At 43.3% G+C, this 19,687-nt stretch overlaps 1 protein-coding gene across 4 annotated transcripts in view; it reads left to right on the forward strand.

Moving 5' to 3' along the window:
* The window catches only part of TRIM29 (tripartite motif containing 29), a 36,963-nt gene extending 22,299 nt beyond the window's left edge, over positions 1-14,664 (forward strand). The window contains exons 5-9 of one of the 4 annotated variants that reach the window (XM_087939166.1): positions 1,352-1,438; positions 2,226-2,354; positions 4,172-4,273; positions 5,394-5,470; positions 11,222-14,664. In XM_087939166.1, the coding sequence (XP_087795292.1) occupies positions 1,352-1,438; positions 2,226-2,354; positions 4,172-4,273; positions 5,394-5,470; positions 11,222-11,284 (458 nt within the window). In that variant the 3' untranslated portion in view covers positions 11,285-14,664. The remainder of the gene's footprint in view (positions 1-1,351; positions 1,439-2,225; positions 2,355-4,171; positions 4,274-5,393; positions 5,471-11,221) is intronic. The other 3 variants (XM_087939167.1, XM_087939168.1, XM_087939169.1) reach the window with 3 other exon arrangements.
* The last annotated feature ends 5,023 nt before the right edge of the window (positions 14,665-19,687 follow it).

A 19,687-nucleotide genomic window follows, 5' to 3' on the forward strand; every position in this document is an offset into this window, starting at 1 on the left:
GTTGATTCCTGCTGAGGAGTTGGCTTTTTGGGGTCTTTTGGTTTCCTTTTCAGCATTTTGATTGTCTTTTTTGAATGGTGTAGAGAGCAAACCCCACTTCCTTCTAGCGCTGACAATGTGACCTAGTTGGGTCATGAAACATTTGCAAGAAAACGCCAAAGCTCAGAAAGCACCAAGGATCCCACCGTTCAACCCTAAGCTACAAATATTCTCTTCCAAATTAATATTTGCCACACCTAGCTAGCACAACACCCTGCTTACCTCACCTGCTTTTGCCCATAAAAGGACCTTAATATTCATCTCTTTAATTGGCATCTCATTTAAAGACAACTACATAGCAATTTTCATGCTGGATGAATTCAATGGGCGATGCCCAAAGTGATAACTTCCTACCATCTGAGCTGCAACAGCAGGAAAGGCACAGGAAGGAGGCATCTGTTGGGGTTGGTTGATTGATCACAAAGACAGGTCAAACTATAAAATGGCAGCTTCCAATGAGTTTTCTGCAGTCTCATGAATCCATGCAGAGTGCCAACTTCTGCACGCTGAAGTTTGAACAAGTAATATTCTTGGTTCTCTTCATGTTTAAGTTGCCACCTTTGCCCTACTGATTGGGATGCTGGACTAAACAGTTAGAATAACAGAATAACAGAGATGTCTTGGAAGTCTTCTGTCATAGATCTACCTATACCATCCCAGACAAGTGGCTGTCCAGTCTTTTCTTAAAAGCGTCCATTGATGGATCACTCATAGGTTCTGAAGGCAGTCCACACCCATCTTGTCTGGTGATGATCAACCACAACTGTTGACCTTAGATTTCCATGTGCAGGAGGAACTCTGTCTTAGCTAAGAAATATAGATTGCCCTGCTTTTAAAATGCTAATGTCAGCATTCCAACTAACCAACTCCAAACCAATAAACTCCAAGACAAACATTTTCTCAAAGTTCCATTTTACTAGAGTTGTCATATTGGCACATCTGGGAAAACCTGAATCTGAGAGTTCTGGGTTTTCCCTTCCCAAAAGAGAAATCAAAGATCCCTCCCCTGCATCCACCAGTCCATCACATGGCCCAATCAATTCTTCATCCCCACTGGAGACATCCCTCCAGGTGCAGGGCAACATGTCCTTGACTCTCTGAGAAGAATGTTGTTGTGTCTAAATGTTTACCTCACTATGAAGTCCCCCCTCCCAAATTTGCAGGCACTGAATGTGGCAGCCTCAAAGCTTCCAAGTTAAAAAAAAAAAGGCTTCCAAGACTGACAGTTACACTTAATCCTTCCCATTTTGTGGTTGCTGTGTACTTATCTCCTGACAACTACAATTCTTTCTTTGGTGTCCTCATTTTGTAGGTGATCACCGTTACATGATGAACAACTTTTCTGAATGGAACCAGCCAGATAATCTGAAGAGGTTTTCCATGTTCCTGGCTCCAAAAGGTAACAAAGACCATCCCTTCTACACAACCTAGCCCACTGTTCACTTTGGGTGTTTGGAGATGGTTTTCTTCTTCCTTACTTTGATCTGAAGCAAACCCTTGCTCCAGTTTCCCCAGACTAAGAACCAGGAGAGGAGAATGTGAATCTCCTCGCTCCTCGTCCTGGGCAACCCTTTTTTTTGTTTGAACTATTACCATCTGGCAGATGGTACAGGATAATAAAAATGAAGACATATAGGCTGAAAAACAGCTTCTATCCCAGGGCAGTAACTCTGTTGAATTCTACTGTAGAGTGCAATATTAATGCAATATCAGAGGTTTTCAATTCAATGTATAGAATGTGAAGGATGTTTATTTGTGTTCATTTTCATAGTCGTAATGTATGCTGAAGATGGTATTTAATTTCGTTGTACAAGATTCAATGACAATAAAGTAAAGTAAACTAAACTAGACTTCTGCAAGCCACGATTAAATAGACAGGCTAAATATTTTAAATAGAGACAATTCTTCCATTTCTTTATCTGGCTCACCTAGCGCATCTTGACTTGTCTATTTCTCTCTTCCACAATGTAAGTGCCCACCTAACTGGACCAAGGCATAAACCGCGAGTGAGTCATTAAATGTCCACTCAGAGGAACCCATTATGGAAAAAAATGTTTCTGAACAAAATTCCTTCCCCAAAGGGTCAATTATCTCCTTCCAATCTCCTGCTTACCATTGTTTCAATGATGACTCCAGAAGAACCTCACTCATCTTGCTGTCTGGTCTGAATTCTTCTTTTTTTTTAGGAGGAAATTTAGGAGGAAATTTAGGAGGAAATTTAGGAGGAAATTACAACGCTCGAGCTTGGGAGTTTTCTTCCATGCAAACTGCCGAAGAGACACTTACAAGCGGGAACTCAGCATACTCCCTGAAAGGTAATTTGTCCTGCCTCACCTCGAATTTGTCCATCCTTTTGAAAGGCTTCCACCTTTCCTTCAACTTTTGCTTATTGTTCCTTGCCTCAGCTCCTGCCCACCTATTAGTTTGAAAGCATGCAAACGTGAGTAGTTAAATAGGTACCACTTTGGTGGGAAGGTAGCAGCATTCCATGTGCCTTTGGCAGATAGCCATGCTGGCCACATGACCACATTGTCTTCGGACAATGCAGGCTTTGTTAGCTGGGAGAGCTTTCGTATCTTCCTTGGCTAAGAAATGGAGATCAGCAGACCCTACTGGACAGTGAAAACCTTAACTCTCACCTGTGCTCTTTCAAACATTTTGCTAAACCTGCCTTGGGTCAAATGAGAGGCTGTGCTCCTATCAGTGGATTCAGATTAGTTTGATGCTCTATGCATATGTTGATGCTTGGCGGAGCAGCAGTTTAGGTCCAATGGTGTCCCGACTTTAGTCAAGGAGTTCCTCTGTGTTACTGTTTCATTGCTTAGCAAGAAAACAAATTGCTCTGTGCTCTGGAAGGTGACAAAGAGATGTTGCAGTTGAATAGAGCCCCAGGACACCTAGGTCTGGCTGTTATGTATGAATGCCTTCACAAACACAATTCAGTTGGAGTCAAAAAAGGTGAAAGACAGAGAGAGACAGAGAGAGACAGAGACAGAGATTGAGAGAGAGAGACAGAGACAGAGAGATAGAGACAGAGATTGAGAGAGAGAGAGAGAGAGAGAGAGAGACAGAGAGAGACAGAGAGAGACAAGAGAGATACACACAGAGAGAGATGGAGACAGAGGCACATACACAAAGAGATACACACATACAGAGACACACGCACACACACAGAGAGACAGACAGACACAGAGACAGAGAGAGACAGTGGGAGAAATAGAGACACACACAAAGAGACAGAGGGAAAAAGAGAGAAACACACTGAAAGAAACAGAGAGAGAGAGAGAAAGAGAGACCACTTCAGCACAATTTCACATTCAACTTTGCACCAAAGTTTGCTGGAGTGTAGGCTTTCTTATCAAAATTTCAACCAGAAGAGCCAGCCAGGGCAAGTCGGGCACAATCAAGAGAGAAACATTGTTCGTACCCTGCCTAAGACCTTTCAACGGACGGCTAAATATGTATTTCTGAAAAACAGCCTGTTTTGAGATGATGGATACCTTTGTAGCAGCTGTTTTTCCTCTCCAAAAGAAAAGGGATCATGGCCTTTTTTAGAAGATTACAATATGGTGTTAATTATTATTAAGAGACCAAAATGCAAATAAGGAAGAACACCATTATGCACGATTAGATGGTAGATTTCTTTTCTTTTCTTAAAATATCAGCTAATGTGATATTTATTAGTTGACGTCTTTGCAAGAAAAATGTGTACAAATTTAGGGACCCTGGAAAATTTGAGGAGAACTTGGCATCTGGGTTTATGCCAATGGAAACCCCAACATTTCGAAGTGCTGGATATTCCCCCCCACGGTTTCCTGATCTCTATGGAGCTCAGGTGTTCAATTTTTCTCTTCCTGATGTAGCAGGTTAAGATCTTCAGTGCTTCTGTGCAGAAAACCCAACCTGCGTCCTTACATGGTGGTCCTCATGCTAGACTTGACCATTTTTGATCTTCTCCTGATGAAGATTCTGGGGTTTGTCAGCCCAAATTGATGGGCGGCCTACCAATTGAATCCATCAACCAACCAATCAGTCTTCTTTGTTTGGCACTTTGCGGATTGTGCCCAATGGGTTGGAAAGCTTGGAGGGGTCCTACCCATCTCACCATCATGTTGCTTCTTCTATTTTCCAGTTGGCAATGGAACCAAGATGCCATATCAATTTCCCTCAATTGGCCAGAGTTCACCCGGGGATTTCAGCAAGCAGTCTGACGGCAGCCTCTATACTAAGAATGGTATTTCGGGGCTTCTACTTCCTTTGGCCCCTTCCTTCCTATCGTGTCTTTTCCTCTCTGTTTGTTCCTAATAGGTACTCCTCGACTTACGACCACAATTGTCTTAGGGAACAGCAGGGGTTGAGTATGTCCAGTTTAATGAAAAGAAGAAGTAGGGGTGATATGATAGCAGCCTTCCAATATCTCAGGGGCTGCCCCAAAGAAGAGGGAGTCAAGCTATTCTCCAAAGCATTTGAAGGCAGGAGAAGAAGCAACGGATGGAAACTCATCAAGGAGAGAAGCAACTTAGAACTTAGGAGAAATTTCCTGAAAATGAGAACAATTAAACTTGCCTCCAGAAGTTGTGACTGCTCCAACACTGGAAGTTTTTAAGAAGAGACTGGACAACCATTTGTCTGAAGTGGTATAGGGCTTCCTGGTTGAGCAAGGGGTTGGACTAGAAGACCTTCATGGTCCCTCCCAACTCAGTTATGCTGAACAATTCTCAGCCAAAATGGTGGCTACCTAGACTCCATCCGTGTGCTTTTGCATGTTGGAAGGCCTGCTTGTTTGAGTTTCAGGCTAGAGAAATGAGAATTACAAATCATTTATGATCACAGTGGGGAAGCAGAATTTCCACCTCTAAGCAAGGCAGTTGAGAAGTGAGCCGCGCCTGATTCTACGACCTCTCTTTCCCCTGGTTGTTAAGCGAATCACTGCGGCTTTTAAGTGAATCGGGCAGTCATTCAACCAATCCAGCTTCCCCCGTTTATCGGAAGCTGGTTGGGAAGGTCATGAATGGCGATCGTGTGACGGAGAGATGCTGAAATGGTCGTAAGGGCGAGGAGTGTTAAATAAACACGCGCTGGCTGCTAAGCCCATGAATGTTGAGCATGTGGCTGTAGGGATACTGCGGTGCTGTTGCAAGTGCGAGGAGCGGTTTTAAGTCACTTTTTTCAGGTTGCCACTTCGAATGGCCACTCAATGAATGGTTGTAAAAGGAGTACCTGGGTACCAGTCTGCTCGAAAGCTCCTGTGTTGTGGGATTGCTTGACTTTGCTAACTTCCGTGAAGCATACCAGTGCGAGCGAGAAAGCCCATTTTTGGAAGTAACCAAAGCTGCCTTGTGTTTCCTTCGCAGCTTATCCTTCCATCGTGAGGCACCAGACGGCCAAGGCACAGCCACAGACATGGAAATCTTCCAAGCAAAGCATGCTGGTAAATCCCTGTGGTTGTTCAAGGAACCATCCGTTCGTTAAGCGAATCCGGGCTTCCCTCCTTGACTTCTTCATCATTCTTTTGTTTATTTATATCCCGCCTTTATTATATTTACCAATAACGTGGTGAACATATCCAACCACACCTTCCTCCTCCTATTTTCCCCACCACAACAACAACTCTGTTGAGGTGGGTTGGGCTGAGAGAAAACGACTGGCCCAAAGTCACCCAGTTGGCTTTCGTGGATAAAATGGAACTAGAATTCCCGGTCTCCTTGTGATTGGCTCAAAGTCACCCAGTGGCAGGACTAGAACTCCCAGTCTCCTGGTGATCGGCCCAAAGTCACCCAGTTGGCTTTCATGGCTAATGCGGGACTAGAAGTCCTGGTCTCCTTGTGATTGGCTCAAAATCACCCAGTGGCAGGACTAGAACTGCCAGTCTCGTAGTGATCGGTCCAAAGTCACCCAGTTGGCTTTCATGGCTAAGGTAGGACTAGAACTCCTGGTCTCCCGATGATTGGCCCAAAGCCACCCAGTTGGTTTTCATGGCTAAGGCAGAACTAGAACTCCCAGTCTCCTGATCGATCCAAAGTCACCCAGTTGGCTTTCATGGCTAAGGTGGGACTAGAACTCACCATCTCCTGATGAGTGGCTCAAAGTCACCCAGTTGGCTTTCATGGCTAAAATGGAACTAGACTTCCCAGTCTCCTTGTGATCGGCCCAAAATCACCCAGTTGGCTTTCATGGCTAAGGTAGGACTTGAACTCACAGTCTCCTACTTTCTAGCCTAATACCTTAACCTCTAGGCCAAACTGGCTCTCTTAATTTGTGAGAAGCCAGCTGCAAACCCACATGGCCCCGGGGATGGTGCCACGGTGTAAAGGCCAGTCAGAATTCCCTACTTTCAGCGCTGTCTTAACTTTGAACAGTCGCTGAGTGAATCTTTGTAAGTCAAGGACAGCCTATACTTTGGAAACACCCACCTAATATCCCAGCAGTTCCCGGCCCTGAGATTGATTCTCCAATGCATTTTACTCACCAGTCTCTAAGGAAGAAATTGTAGTCAGAGAGGGCTTAGGATTTCCAGAAAACGATTAACGAGGATCAAGGACAAGATACGGTCTAAGCTCTGTTCTTGGAGGAAAATATTGACACTGAAAATAATTAACTGCACAGCATCCCCAGAAACAGCAGAAAATACTAAAGGGATTTAAAAATTTTACATTACACAGTGACTCTAATGCTGAGTTTCTCCATCTCAGCTGCTTTAATCTGTGTGGACTTCAAACCGGAGGTAATATTCAGCAGGTTCTGACCAGTTCTGGAGAACCGGTAGCGGACTGGCCCCACCAACTCCATCTCTTCTCTGTGTCCCATTGAGTCCCAGCTCATTGGCTGGGTCTTCTTTGGTTGCCCTGCACAGAGAGAACGGAGCTGGAAAGCAGGTTAGTGGGGTGGGGAGGGAATGGAGATTTTACATCATCCTTCCCCTGCCACGCCCACCAAGCCACACCCACAGAACCAGTAGTAAAAAAAATTGAATCCCACCACTACTTTGAACTCCTAGAATTCTGGGAATTGAAGTCCACATAGCTTAAAATGGCAGGAGTCGAGAAATACTGCCCTAATATATTCTGAGCTTGGGCATATCTGACCTGTGCAATATGCAGAAAAAGGGTTTTTATTCTGCTGGAAACTTACCTGCTCAGGTGGGTGGCAAATCAAACCAAGAGCAACTTCTTGTGGTAGGAAGTGCCTGTTCTTCCCATACCTCACGTCCTGTTCTGCATTCCAGCATTTTTCCAACCAACTTTACCTTGTTCCTATAGAGGACAGACAAAATAGCAATAGCACTTAGATTTATATACCACTTTATAGTGCTTTACAGCTCTCTCTAAGCAGTTTAGAGAGAGTCAACATATTGCCCTGAACAATCTGGGTCCTCATTTTACCCACCTCGGAAGGACAGAAGGCTGAGTCAACCTTGAGCCTGGTGAGATTCAAACTGCCAAATTGCAGGCAGCTGGCAATCCGCAGAAGTAGCTGCAATACTGCACTCTAACCATTGCACCACTGAGGGAATAACTATTTCAGTATTCTGAAGGGCTACTCTGTCTTTGAAAAGTTCATTTATATTCCCCAGTTAGACACCACAGCAAACAATTGGATGGATAAATAAACAACATTAACTATTCATAGACAAAATATACTTGAACTGGATTTTTCATAGCCGGCAATAGCTTTGGTGGAGTTTTCAAATCACTGGGCTTTTCAAACCACTTGAAAGTAGGCACAGCGTTGAGTAATCTCTATTCTTAAGGTAAGATCTGTAAATGTGAATTCCAGTGGTCCAGCCAGAGAGAAATTATGCCCATTAAGGGTTATTAAAAAGTAGTTTGTTTTACCCATTTGTCAACTAGTTACAAAACTTTCTGGAGCTTTTAGCCAAGGTGAGGAATTAGCGTTTGGAAGGAGTGTTCAAAAAGGCAGGTTCACTAGAGGAAAAGATAATTAAGAAGATACTACTGGACTGTGCAGATACTACTGGACAGGCTTACATTCAAGATTAAACAGAAAGAAGATATAGAATACTACCAAACATGGAATTTATTTTATCAATGGCTGGAAAAAAAGGAGTAAAGATTGGGAACATAATTTGTATTGTTAAACAAACAAAACAACACGACAACATGATGTTTGTTAAGCACTGATTAAATTTAATCGTAGAAAATTAATGAAACTTTATATCTATAAAAAAGGTAGGTTAGGGTAGGTAAAACCTATCAGAACCATTCTCATGGCTCTAAGACAGGGGTCTCCAAATCTTGCAACATTAAAATTTGTGGGCTTCAACTCCCAAAATTGATGGCCGGTTAGGAATTCTGGGAGCTGAAGTCCACAAGGCTTAAAAGTTGCCAGATTTGGAAACCCGTGCTATGAGGGAATAGGAGATAAGGCCTAACAGATTCTAGATCCCTCAAGGTGTCTAGAACCCATTGGATGGTGCTGGAGGAAGAGAGGAAACATCAGTGCAAGTAAAGCTGTCTCTTCAGCACTTCAGGATAGAGAATGAGATAAAGGCGTGTTGGGTGTGGTGATGTCCATAAGAGTTCACCATTTTGTCATCATGAGATGTCCCAATCCATGTAGAAACAGGGAGGGGTCATACTGGGGTGCTGCAATATTGCTGATGGCACAAAAACATGTATTTAAGGGACAAAATTGTGCCACTGTCGTGTATAATTGAGGGCAGGGCCTCCATTTCTTTGAGCTGACATCATATTCCTGGGTTCTTGATGCTCTTCCAAGCTTGCGTGTTTCCTTGTGGACGTTTCTTTACCCACACTAGGTAACAACATGAAAGCATTGATGATGTTACCTAGTTTGGGTGATGAAATGTCTGCAAACCCCACCCTCCCCGCCAAAAAACCAAACCAAACCAAATTCAAACCCCACTCATTTCAACCCTGGGTTACAAATATCCTCCTTTAATGACAGGATATTCCTTGGTTTGAGCCATGTTCCCCAGAAAGAATGGTTTGCATCGGCTCAGAGTTGTGAAAAGAAATAAATTGGGGGCCAAATGTAATTTAAATTTTTAATGTAACCCTCTCGGAATTGATTTGTTGGAGCCTAGCATTAGAAATAACAATAGTATTAATTTTAAAATGTACGAAGCTCTTCCCAGCATCTATCATCTCTTTGCTCTACAAGAAGCTGCCTCAACTCAATTTTTTTTAGGGGCAGACAGGGAGTTGCTGGAGTGTAGGTTTTCTTGGGCCTGGGGATGGAAGGAAATCAAGACAAAAATGAAATGGACTTCATTTCCCTGACATTTAAATTTAATTAAAAATAATACAGTCCATGTGATTACTCTCCAGTCAAGCATTTAATAACTCCCTCCTCCTCCTCCTCCTCTCTCATTCACATTTACAATTTGGAATCTGCCACTGGGAGATTTCTGGAGACTGTGATCGGCCTTTTGAGTGGCCACAGGAAGCATTGAGGATTTAGGCGATGCCTCTTGGATTTGCAGGGCCCCCCAAAGGGCTCTTAGAAAACCCAAATGGAAAGTGAGGCTAGACCAGAGCTTCATTTGGAAGTAGGTCCATTTTCCTGGAAGGACATAAAAAGTTCTGCATGGCTAAAGAGAGTGGGAGATAGCACTTAACCACGGTGGTTTGTCTCTAGGTAATTTAATGTTTTGTGACTGGGCACAATTGTTACATTTAGGTGAGAAGTTCCAAAAGTGGTCTATCTTAAGGGGACCCAGGACTTCTTCTCAGGCCAAGTTGCTCCTCAAATGTTCATTGAGCCAGTTTGGTGTAGTGGTTAAAAGTGGTAGGGTAGAAACCAGGAGGGGGTGAGTTGTAATCCTGCCTTAGGCATGAATACCATCTGGGTGACTCTGAGCCAGTCCTTCTCTCTAAGCCCCATCCACCTCACCAGGGGAAACAGGGGGAGGAAGGAATATTAGATATGGCCACTGCATTAAGTTCTAAAAATAATAAAGGAAGGATAAAAATTGAATTAAATGATAGATAGATGATAGATAGATAGATAGATAGATAGATAGATAGATAGATAGATAGATAGATAGATAGATAGATAGATAGATAGAAAGAAAGAAATAGATGATAGTAGATAAGTTAGATAGAAATAGATATAGATGATGATGATAGATAGAAATGGATATAGAAGATAGATAAATAGATGATAGATGATGGATAGATAAAGATGATAGATAGATAGATAGATAGATAGATAGATAGATAGATAGATAGATAGATAGATAGAAATAGATGATAGTAGATAAGTTAGATAGAAATAGATCTAGATGATGATAGATAGATAGAAATGGATATAGATGATAGATAAATAGATGATAGATGATGGATAGATAAAGATGATAGATAGATAGATAGATAGATAGATAGATAGATAGTAGATAGATAGATAGATAGATAGAAAGAAAGAAAGAAAGAAAGAAAGAAAGAAAGAAAGAAAGAAATAGATGATAGTAGATGTTAGATAGAAATAGATATAGATGATGATGATGATAGAAATGGATATTGATGATAGATAAATAGATGATAGATGATGGATAGATAAAGATGATAGATAGATAGATAGATAGATAGATAGATAGATAGATTGATTGATAGATAGATAGAAATAGATGATAGTAGATAGATGGAAATAGATCTAGATGATGATAGATAGATAGAAATGGATATAGATGATAGATAAATAGATGATAGATGATGGATAGATAAAGATGATAGATAGATAGATAGAGAGATAGATAGATAAGAGATAGATAGATAGATAGATAGATAGATAGATAGAGAGAGAGAGAGAGAGAGAGAGAGAGAGAGAGAGAGAACAAGAGATAATAGGCAAAAAATAATAATTTTTACATGAAAAGAGTAAAATGGCTTTCTTGGTTTGACAGAAGAAATGTGTTTAGCTAATATTATTCAAGCAGTAGAGGAACAAAATTGGGGTCGCCAATGGTGAAGGCCAGGCCATTCAAAAACAAGATACGATGTCAGTTTGTTCTTACCACAAAATTGCTCCAACTACAGCACTGTACTTTTAATGCTTTCACATTTTGCACAGAGTCTCTACCATTCTAGTCCACCAGCAGGCAGGCAGGCAGGCAGGCAGGCAGGCAGGCCAAAGATCAGTTGATGGAGCTCAATGAAGACCATCCCACTCACTGCTGTTTTTCTCTGCTTTCTCCATCCAGTCTCATTACCGCCCCTTCTACGTCAACAAGGGCAACGGTGTCACTTCCAATGAAGCCCCCTGAAAAAAGATGGTGGCGGAAGAGGAAGACAACTAACTAGAATGTCCATGGACATTCCCGCTATTGTATTAATCAAAGCGTCCTAATTCTTTCTTTCTTTCTTTTTTTTTTAAGTGGGGTTGGGGTGGGTGGATGCTCTAAAGGAAAGGGTGTACGTCTCATTCTGGGTAGAAATGAGTCCCACCCTGCTCGTTTCGATCCATGCTTTGCAGCCCTTGAGAAGTAAGTTCACTCCAAATAGATGTTGGTTGACTAATGAATCCCCCTTTCCTCGTGTAACTGCTTTGCTCTTACTAATGCCTTGCCAGTGTTTACTCAGCGTGTTCCCAAGATATGTTGGGTTTAAGCAAACAAGCTGCTGCTTAAAACTGTGACTTGAGCAGCCCACTTCTAGCTGCAGGTCCAACTGTTGTTGACAATTAATGGAGACTTGGTTGGCCGACACCGTTCCAAGGCCATCTGCTTGAACCTAGCAATCAGAATAACAGAATAACAGAATTGGAAGGGATCTTGGAGGTCTTCTAATCCAATCTTCTGCTCAAGCAAGACACCCTATGCTATTTTTGACAAATGGTTGTCCAATCCCTTTTTAAAAACCCTCCAGTGATGCAGCACCCATAACTTCTGAAGGCCAGTTGTTCCACTGGTTGATTGTTCTCACTGTCAGGAAGTCTCTTCTTCATTCCAGGTTGCTTCTCTCTTTGTTCAAGTTTCCATCCATTGCCTCTCATCCTGCCTCCAGGTGTTTTGGAATCAAAGAATCAAAGAAGTGCGCTAAAAATTAATGGCTTCCCTCTGGCCGCTTGTCAGGTGATGGTGGTGGACCTGTAGCTAAAAGGCTCTGTGAATTGCCCATCACCCCAATTTCTCCTCCTCCTGCTGGTTGTTCAAATTGCAGAAGAAAAAGAGGAGGGGGAAATTCCATAGAAGATTGATTAAATGTCATAGCTCTGCTCTTCTCCTCCACTGATGATGCTGGCTGATGTGCTTTGGTTCAGCGGTTCAGTTTACATTTGAGGGGAATTGTTTTTAAAAGTGTGTGCATGTGGGTGCATCTTCCCTCTGGTTTCTTTCGCGTTGGACGCTAAGAATCAGACCAAGGATGATTGGAAGCCTGTGCAAAGTTCCCGATGGAAAGAATGTCTTAGCGTTGCCAGGGGAACCAGATTGGTCCCGAAATTGGTATCTAAACTTCAACATCTACAAGATTGACAGGATCTTAACTGTCTCCAAACTTAGAAGAGCTGGAGATGGTTGGGTGCATCAAGAATTTCTTCCAAGGATAAACTTTTTAAGAAGGGGACAGGGTTGAGAAGTGTATGCTATTCTAGATTACTTCTTTTTTGTTTGTTTGTTTGTTCATGGCAAGGTTTGTTGTCCATTCCAGTTTGTGTTTCTGCAATGAACACAAACCCACATCAGCACCCTTTGATCTGTCAGAGTGAGAGGGAACTGTTTAAAATGACTTGAAGGAATATCTCCTTCCTTCCTTCCCTCCTTCCCTCCTCGCTCCCTCCCTCCCTCTCTCCTTCCTTCCTTCCTTCCTTCCTTCCTTCCTTCCTTCCTTCCTTCCTTCCTTTCCTCCCTCCCTCCCTCCCTCCTTCCTTCCTTCCTTCCTTCCTTCCTTCCTTCCTTCCTTCCTTCCTTCCTTCCTTCCTTCCTTCCTTCCTTCTTTCCTTCCTTCCTTCACTTACTCACTCTCTTTCTCTTTGTCTTTCTCTTTTCATTTCTCTCTTCCTTCCTCTCTTTGTCTTTTCTTCTTCCTCTTCCTCTCTTCTTTTCTCTCTTTCTCTCTTCCTTCCTTCTTGAGCTTTTTGGGTTGGACTCTGCTGTAGAAAAAAACAAACAAAAATAAAACCAGCCTCTTGCAGGTCCCTCCAAGCAAGGGAAAAAGAAAAGGAAAGGTGGCAGGATTGTTCAATTTCTGTTCAATTCCTTCCAAAAAGAAGTCTGACAAGGGTAGAGACAGGATCCTTCCATTGCCAATTTAATCTCGACTGTCAAAAGCAACTGTCTTAGCAATGAACGAAGCCATTTTCAAAAGGCAAGCACACTATCACTTCTTGGCTTGTGTGAACAAAACGATCAAAGACAACATTAGGACTACCCAGTTAGATCCTGACCTAGGAGCTCCGCTGGCCTTATTTGTAAGTAAACTGCACACCAAACCTTGCACTGGAATATCTATTTGCATAATTGAAACGCAAGGAAGATCACGATTCTTAAGATTGTCATCCTCTCCTTTCTGAAAGCTCAAAGACATTTGCAATGTTGAGTTTTCTCTGGGCCGTTTGTTATTATTTTGCTTAAGCGTGGTGGATTAGCCTGCTAGAAAGCGAACCCTTGGAAGGTCAGCCCAGGGCAGCAGTTAAAGTTCCTGCAAAGCTTACCTTTTTTTATTGCAAAAAGGAAAAAAAAAATCCCACAAAATGTTTTTCTTTTTCTTCTTCTTTTTTTAAACGATCCTTTTCCGGCAAGAAATGAAAAAGGAAAGTGTTTTGTAATGTTTCAGGGATAATTAGAGAAAAAGAGAGGGGGGAGGGAAGGTGGGAAAGAAGAGCAGCTGTGCCAAAATAATTCTGACTTGGTTGAGAAATACATTTTCAAGGTTATCTGGCCACCCAAAGTGGAAATATTTTAAAGGTTTCTTTTTTAAATCTCCCCGTGTCTGAATATCGGAGAAATGGAATAATGGCGTGTAACAATACCGTAACCCTCCACTTACAACCATTGGATTCGTAGCCATTCAAAGTTACAATGGCCCTAAAAAAAAGTGACTTACAATGGGTCCTCGCACTTATGACTGTGGCAGCATCCGCACGGTTGTGTGTCCTGGTCATGTAATCGGGGCCGTGCGATCTCTATTTGCAAACTTTCTAGCTGGTTTCTGACAAGTCGAGACAATGGTGAAAACCAGATTTGCTTAATGACTGGCTGGTTCACTTAATAACCGTGGCAAAAAAAACCAACCCCACACACAACTCACTTAACAACAACCTTGCTTGGCACCAGAAATTCTGGTTGTAAGTCGAGGATGACCTTGTAACATGTTCCTCCTTCGTAAGTGCTGAGTCTAGATTTATTCTGGTTCTAACAAAACCCGCATTCTGGTTCCTGCCTTTTCCCAGTTAAAACTGGATCTGCTTCTAAAACCATTGATTTGACTGCTTCCCTTCCCATATCTGAGGCAGGAACGTTGCGATATTCCATTTTCTGACTGTAAATCGCAGGTAGAAACGTTTCTCCGTTTTTTTTTGTTTTTTTTTAAAGAAAAAGATTCAAAACCATTTGCTGTCAGTTGCCTGACACCAGATTGGATCACCAAAAATGCTTCGTTAAAAGGATTCTGGAAAATAAAATGTTGGAATGACCAAGAAACCAGATTTGCATGTGTGTGTGTGTTTATTTTTTCCTTATTATTTTCACGAGGCGTCAAACTGTGCCAAAGGCCATTCCTTTAACAAACGTTAAATTCACCGACGATACAGGGAAGGAGATAGCAACAGCGCTTAGACTTATAATCAGGGCTGGGATGCTGGGGGTTCGCGGGGGTTCAGGGGAGCCCCTAGCTAAGATTCTGTGCAGTTTGGAGAACCCCCAAATCCCATTCCTGGCTGGCCCCACCCATCATGCCCCTCCCTTCCCAGAAGTCCCCCACATAGCCCGTTTTGGATGCAGGATAATGCAGAACGCGCACAGAGGCTCAGGGCGGGTGAAAAATAGGCCTCCCGTAAGTTCGGGAAGGTCAGAAATGGGCCTGTTTCTGGCTTCCAGCCAGCCTTTGGAGACCAGGGAGGCAGTTTTCACCCTCCCGGAGGCTTGAGAAAAGCCCTGGAGCCCAGGAAGGGCAAAAACGCCCCGCCACCATGGTTCAGAAGGCCGATGGTAGGCCATGCCCACCACGGTCACGTCCACTCAGCAACCAGGCAGAAAACCCATGGCTAAAATTTTTGAAGCCCACCCCTGCTTATATCCCGCTTCAACAGTGCTTTACAGCCCTCTCTAAATGGTTTACAGAGTCAGCCTCTTGCTCTCCAACAATCTGGGTCCTCATTTCACCCACCTCAGAAGGATGGAAGGCTGAGTCAACCTTGAGCCAGTCAGGATCGAACTGCTGACAGTCGGCAGAATTAGCAGCCTGAAATACTGCATTCTAACCACCAGGCCACCGGATGGCGAGCAAGCCCTCTTGTCACTGATTTCCATCAGTGCTTTTCATCCCCTGCTTTTTACTTCCCTGCAAAGAAAGAGATAGAAAACACAGATAAGGATGCTGTGTGTCATGCGTCTGTCTATCTGTGTGTCTGTCTTCTGTCAACCTTGAACCTGGTCTGACAGAGGCCATCTTGAGACTTCACTGCTGACACACAGGAGAAGCGGGCTAGGAAGGGGGGAAATAGAGATAGTTGGGGTGTTGCAGTCCAAAATGAAACACTTTGTCGTGGGAACCAAGGACATTCCTGCAGGTGCTCAGAAGGAGGGGACTGGAGTCACCTAGCAACTGGACAGCGTCCTGATTGGACCATGTGATGAATTGTTTTGAGAAAGGGACAAACTTCCACTCTTAATCAGGTGAAAACCGCAGGAATATTCAGAGTCGGTTTTCACCAGCCTGTGCCAATATAACATATCCAATCAATCTACTCTTGGAGGAAGTTGCCTGCCTCAGAGTTTTGCTTGCTATAGGCGTGTTACTTGGAACCCTGAAACTGTCTTTCTGTCTTTCTTTCTGTCTGTCTATCTTTCTGTCTGCTTGCCTGTCTGTCTCTCTGTGTAGGAGGGACAGAAATATGGGTGAGCGCCATTGATCCCCGAAGGTCAGGGACCACTTACTGTAGAAACAAAACTTCCCACCCAGGATTGTAGAAATCTTAGTTTGGAAGAATATGATAAGCCCAGAGAATTTATTTCTTTGAAAAAAGAAAACGCACACCATCTTCCTTTAGAAGCCAGGTTGCCAACTATTTTGTGTGCTCCTGCTTGCTGTGTCTTTGAACAAGAGGTCCCACCAACAGATCAATTCCCAGGGAATCCCGTTGATTGTTCAGTTGTGAAAAGGCTCAGCTGTTGTTTTGGGGGAAACAAAGCTGGTGGCAGGGACGAGGGGATGAGTGGGCTGCCATTTTCTCCCCAGGAAGCAGTTGGGATTCTTCTACCCAGCAGCCCATGTGGGAGGTGGGAGATTTGAGATGCTGGAGGCTGTGAAAATAAAGAAAAGACAACACTCAAAGGAGGGGTGGATTATTCCATGTGATGCAACATAATTTTTATTAAAAAAAAGAGCGATCCTTAGCAGGGAGTCCTTAACTTATGACCACAGTTGAGTCCAAACCCTCTCTCTGCTCAGTGAGACAGTTGCTAAGTGAATTTCGTCCCAGCTGTTAACGTGAATCACTGCAGTTAAGTTAGTTAATATGGTGGTTAAGCTGCGACGGTCATAAATATGAGTCAGTTTTCCAACGGTCCGAATTTTGACCACAGTGTACATGGGGGTGAAAAACGGTCCTAAGTTGCTTTTTTTTTTCCAGTGATGCTGTGACTTTGAACAATCACTAAATGAATTGTTGCAAGACGCTGAACTTGTCGATCAGAAAGGTCGCGTCAGCCTTCGAGACTCCTTTCCTTTCGCTCGCATCTTTCGGCTGCCATAGTAATGGGGGGAGGGTGAAATAATTGGGCTTTGGGGGGTGGTTGGAAGTGTTCTGGAGGTTTTAGAGAATGAACTGCATAACTTTACTTGCTTGTTTCCTGCACAACTGCAGCTCTTTATCAAACCAGGCCAAGGTCAATGGCCAGATGTCTGCATCACCACCTGAAGATGCCCCAAATGACATTATACACAACTTTGATTGGATGGGGTGTTTGAACTATGGTGGGTGGGAACGTTGCCATCACTTTGTATATGTGTTTTTCGTGCATAAATCCTCAAATCTAGAATTCCTTTGATGCTACTACTTGATCTCCAGTCAAAGTTCCTTTTCTCTTTAACATGGAGACTAAGAGTGTCTTTCTTGGATATTGACCGGAGCGCCATCTTGACAGGTCGGCAGTTTGTCCGTTCGAATCCCTAGCGCCGCATAACAGAGTGAGCTCCCATTACTTCTCCCCAGCTTCTGCCAACCTAGCAGTTCGAAAGCACGTAAAACCGCAAATAGAAAAATAGGGACCCCTTTGGTGGGAAGGGAACAGCGTTCCTCCGTGTGTCTTTGGCATTTAGTTATGCTAGCCACATGACCACAGAGATGTCTTCAGACAATGCTGGCTCTTCGGCTTTGTAACGGAGATGAGCAGCGCCCCCTAGAGCTGGAAATGGCTAGCACGGATGTATGAGGGGAACCTTTACCTTCAAGCCAAATACTGCCTGTGCTTGCTTGCATTCGAGACAGAATATTCTTTTAATACAGAAAGAAGACTTTCAAAAGGCAAGCATTTGTTAGAAGAGGAAGAGGGCCTTGCAAACTTGCATCTCCATGTTTGAGCATCTCTTCTTGCAAACAAAGAGTCTTGAAGATAAAAAAATCTTCACCCTGGGAAGCCGATTAACTGAAATCGCTGTAAAATATGCCTCCCCCCCGCAAAAAAACCACCCCCTACTGCTTGAGCTACTGCCCCAAAGCCCCTCAAACCAGGAACATTGAGACAGTCTGGCTAGCAGGCTCTAAGACATTTACCCATTTCCTCCTAAAAATTGGCTGCGTTATTGAAAGCCTGGTTTATTATTTACTAACTTCCCAGGGAAGAAAACAAAATAAATGGATTTTTCAACTCTTTCCCCATACTGGTATTGGCCTTACAACTGTTCATTCAGAGGCTGTTAAAAGTGGCAGCATAATGGGGGGGAAAAGCTACTTATGACTCGCACTTACAATGGTTGCAAGCATCTTCATGGTCACAGGATCAAAATTTGGGTGCTTGGCAACCAGCATTTATTTAAGATGGTTGCAGTGTCCTGGGGTTACGTGACCCTCATTTGCAAACTTCCGAGCCAGTTTCCAACAAGCAAAGTCATAGAGGGAAATTGGATTGGAACAGAACAGAATAAAATATGGAGAAGGGAAGGGAAGGGAAGAATGAAGGGAAGGGAAGAATGAAGAGAAGGGAAAGGAAGAATGAAGGGAAAGGAAGGGAAGGGAAGAGAAGAATGAAGGGAAGGGAAGAATGAAAGAAAGGGAAAGGAAGAGAAGAATGAAGGGAAGGGAATAATGAAGGGAAGGGAGGGGAAGAATGAAGGGAAGGGAAAGGAAAGGAAGAGAAGAATGAAGGGAAGGGAGGGAAAAGAATGAAGGGAAGGGAAGAATGAAGGAAAGGGAAAGGAAGAGAAGAAGGAAGGGAAGGGAAGGGGAGGGAAGAGAGAAGACGAGAGAAGAGAATGGAATATTTGGTCAAATGTGATTAGGCACACAAGGAATTCATCTCTGGTACAGAAGTTCTCAGTGTACATGCAAAACAATAGAATAATAATAATCATAATAATGATATTAATAAGAGGTAATAGAGAAGATGAGGATAATAATACTACTACTACAGCCTTACTACAGGATAAATAGGCTTAGACATGTTACAACTGCTAGGTAGGTTGAGCCAAGGAACGGGAGCTCACCTTGTTGTGTAGCACCCAGATTTGAGACATGGGCTACTGTAACTTGCTATTCCAGCATCACAAAATAAAACAATAACCAATAAAAAAATAAAAATAAAAATTAGGGGTATCTGCAGAGACAGAAATGGACAGCAGATGTCACTACCTCCCTGCAGTTCACACACCGTTCTTGGCTCCGTTCTGCTAGTTTGGATATTTGGGATGTCACATTAGCCGATCTTTCCTCGGATCAAGAGGAAAACATCATTTTTCCCATTTATAGCTGGCGGAGAATGAAAACACGCCTGACAAAGGACAAGAAGAGGATGACAGTGATAGGCGGGGTGTGAAGGTCATAGATTCTATTATTCAGTCTGTGAGAGCCGTTTTTTACGCTCTGTTCTGGGCTGCTCCATCCCTTAATACTTACTGCTACCCCTGATGAATTATTATCAGCAGTATTATGAATTATTATCAGCAGTATTATGCATTCTTAATGAATAGTATATAATACAGGGAGCCTTAGACTTAGAACAGTTCATTTAGTAACCATTCAAAGTTACAACAGCCCTGAAAAAAGTGTTTTGGCCCGCCAGCTGCCAGCAGACCTGGTGGCAGACTCGGACGATGAGGAGGTTGGGGAAGAAATTGAGCCAATTCTGGAGCCTGGGGAAGGCTCTGATGGATGCTCAGCATCGGATGCAGAGATAGAGCCAGGGCCGTCTGACATTTCCCAGCCACCGGAGAGGCAGCTGCCTTTGGAGTCAGAGATGAGTGAGGAGGAGGAACAGCGGGGGCCTGTTCCAGATGCGCGTATGCACAGAGCT

The sequence above is a fragment of the Pseudonaja textilis genome, chromosome 9 (genome assembly GCF_049901715.1).
Source record: "Pseudonaja textilis isolate UNSWEBS1 chromosome 9, rPseTex1.2, whole genome shotgun sequence".
NCBI classification, from domain to species: Eukaryota; Metazoa; Chordata; class Lepidosauria; order Squamata; family Elapidae; genus Pseudonaja; species Pseudonaja textilis.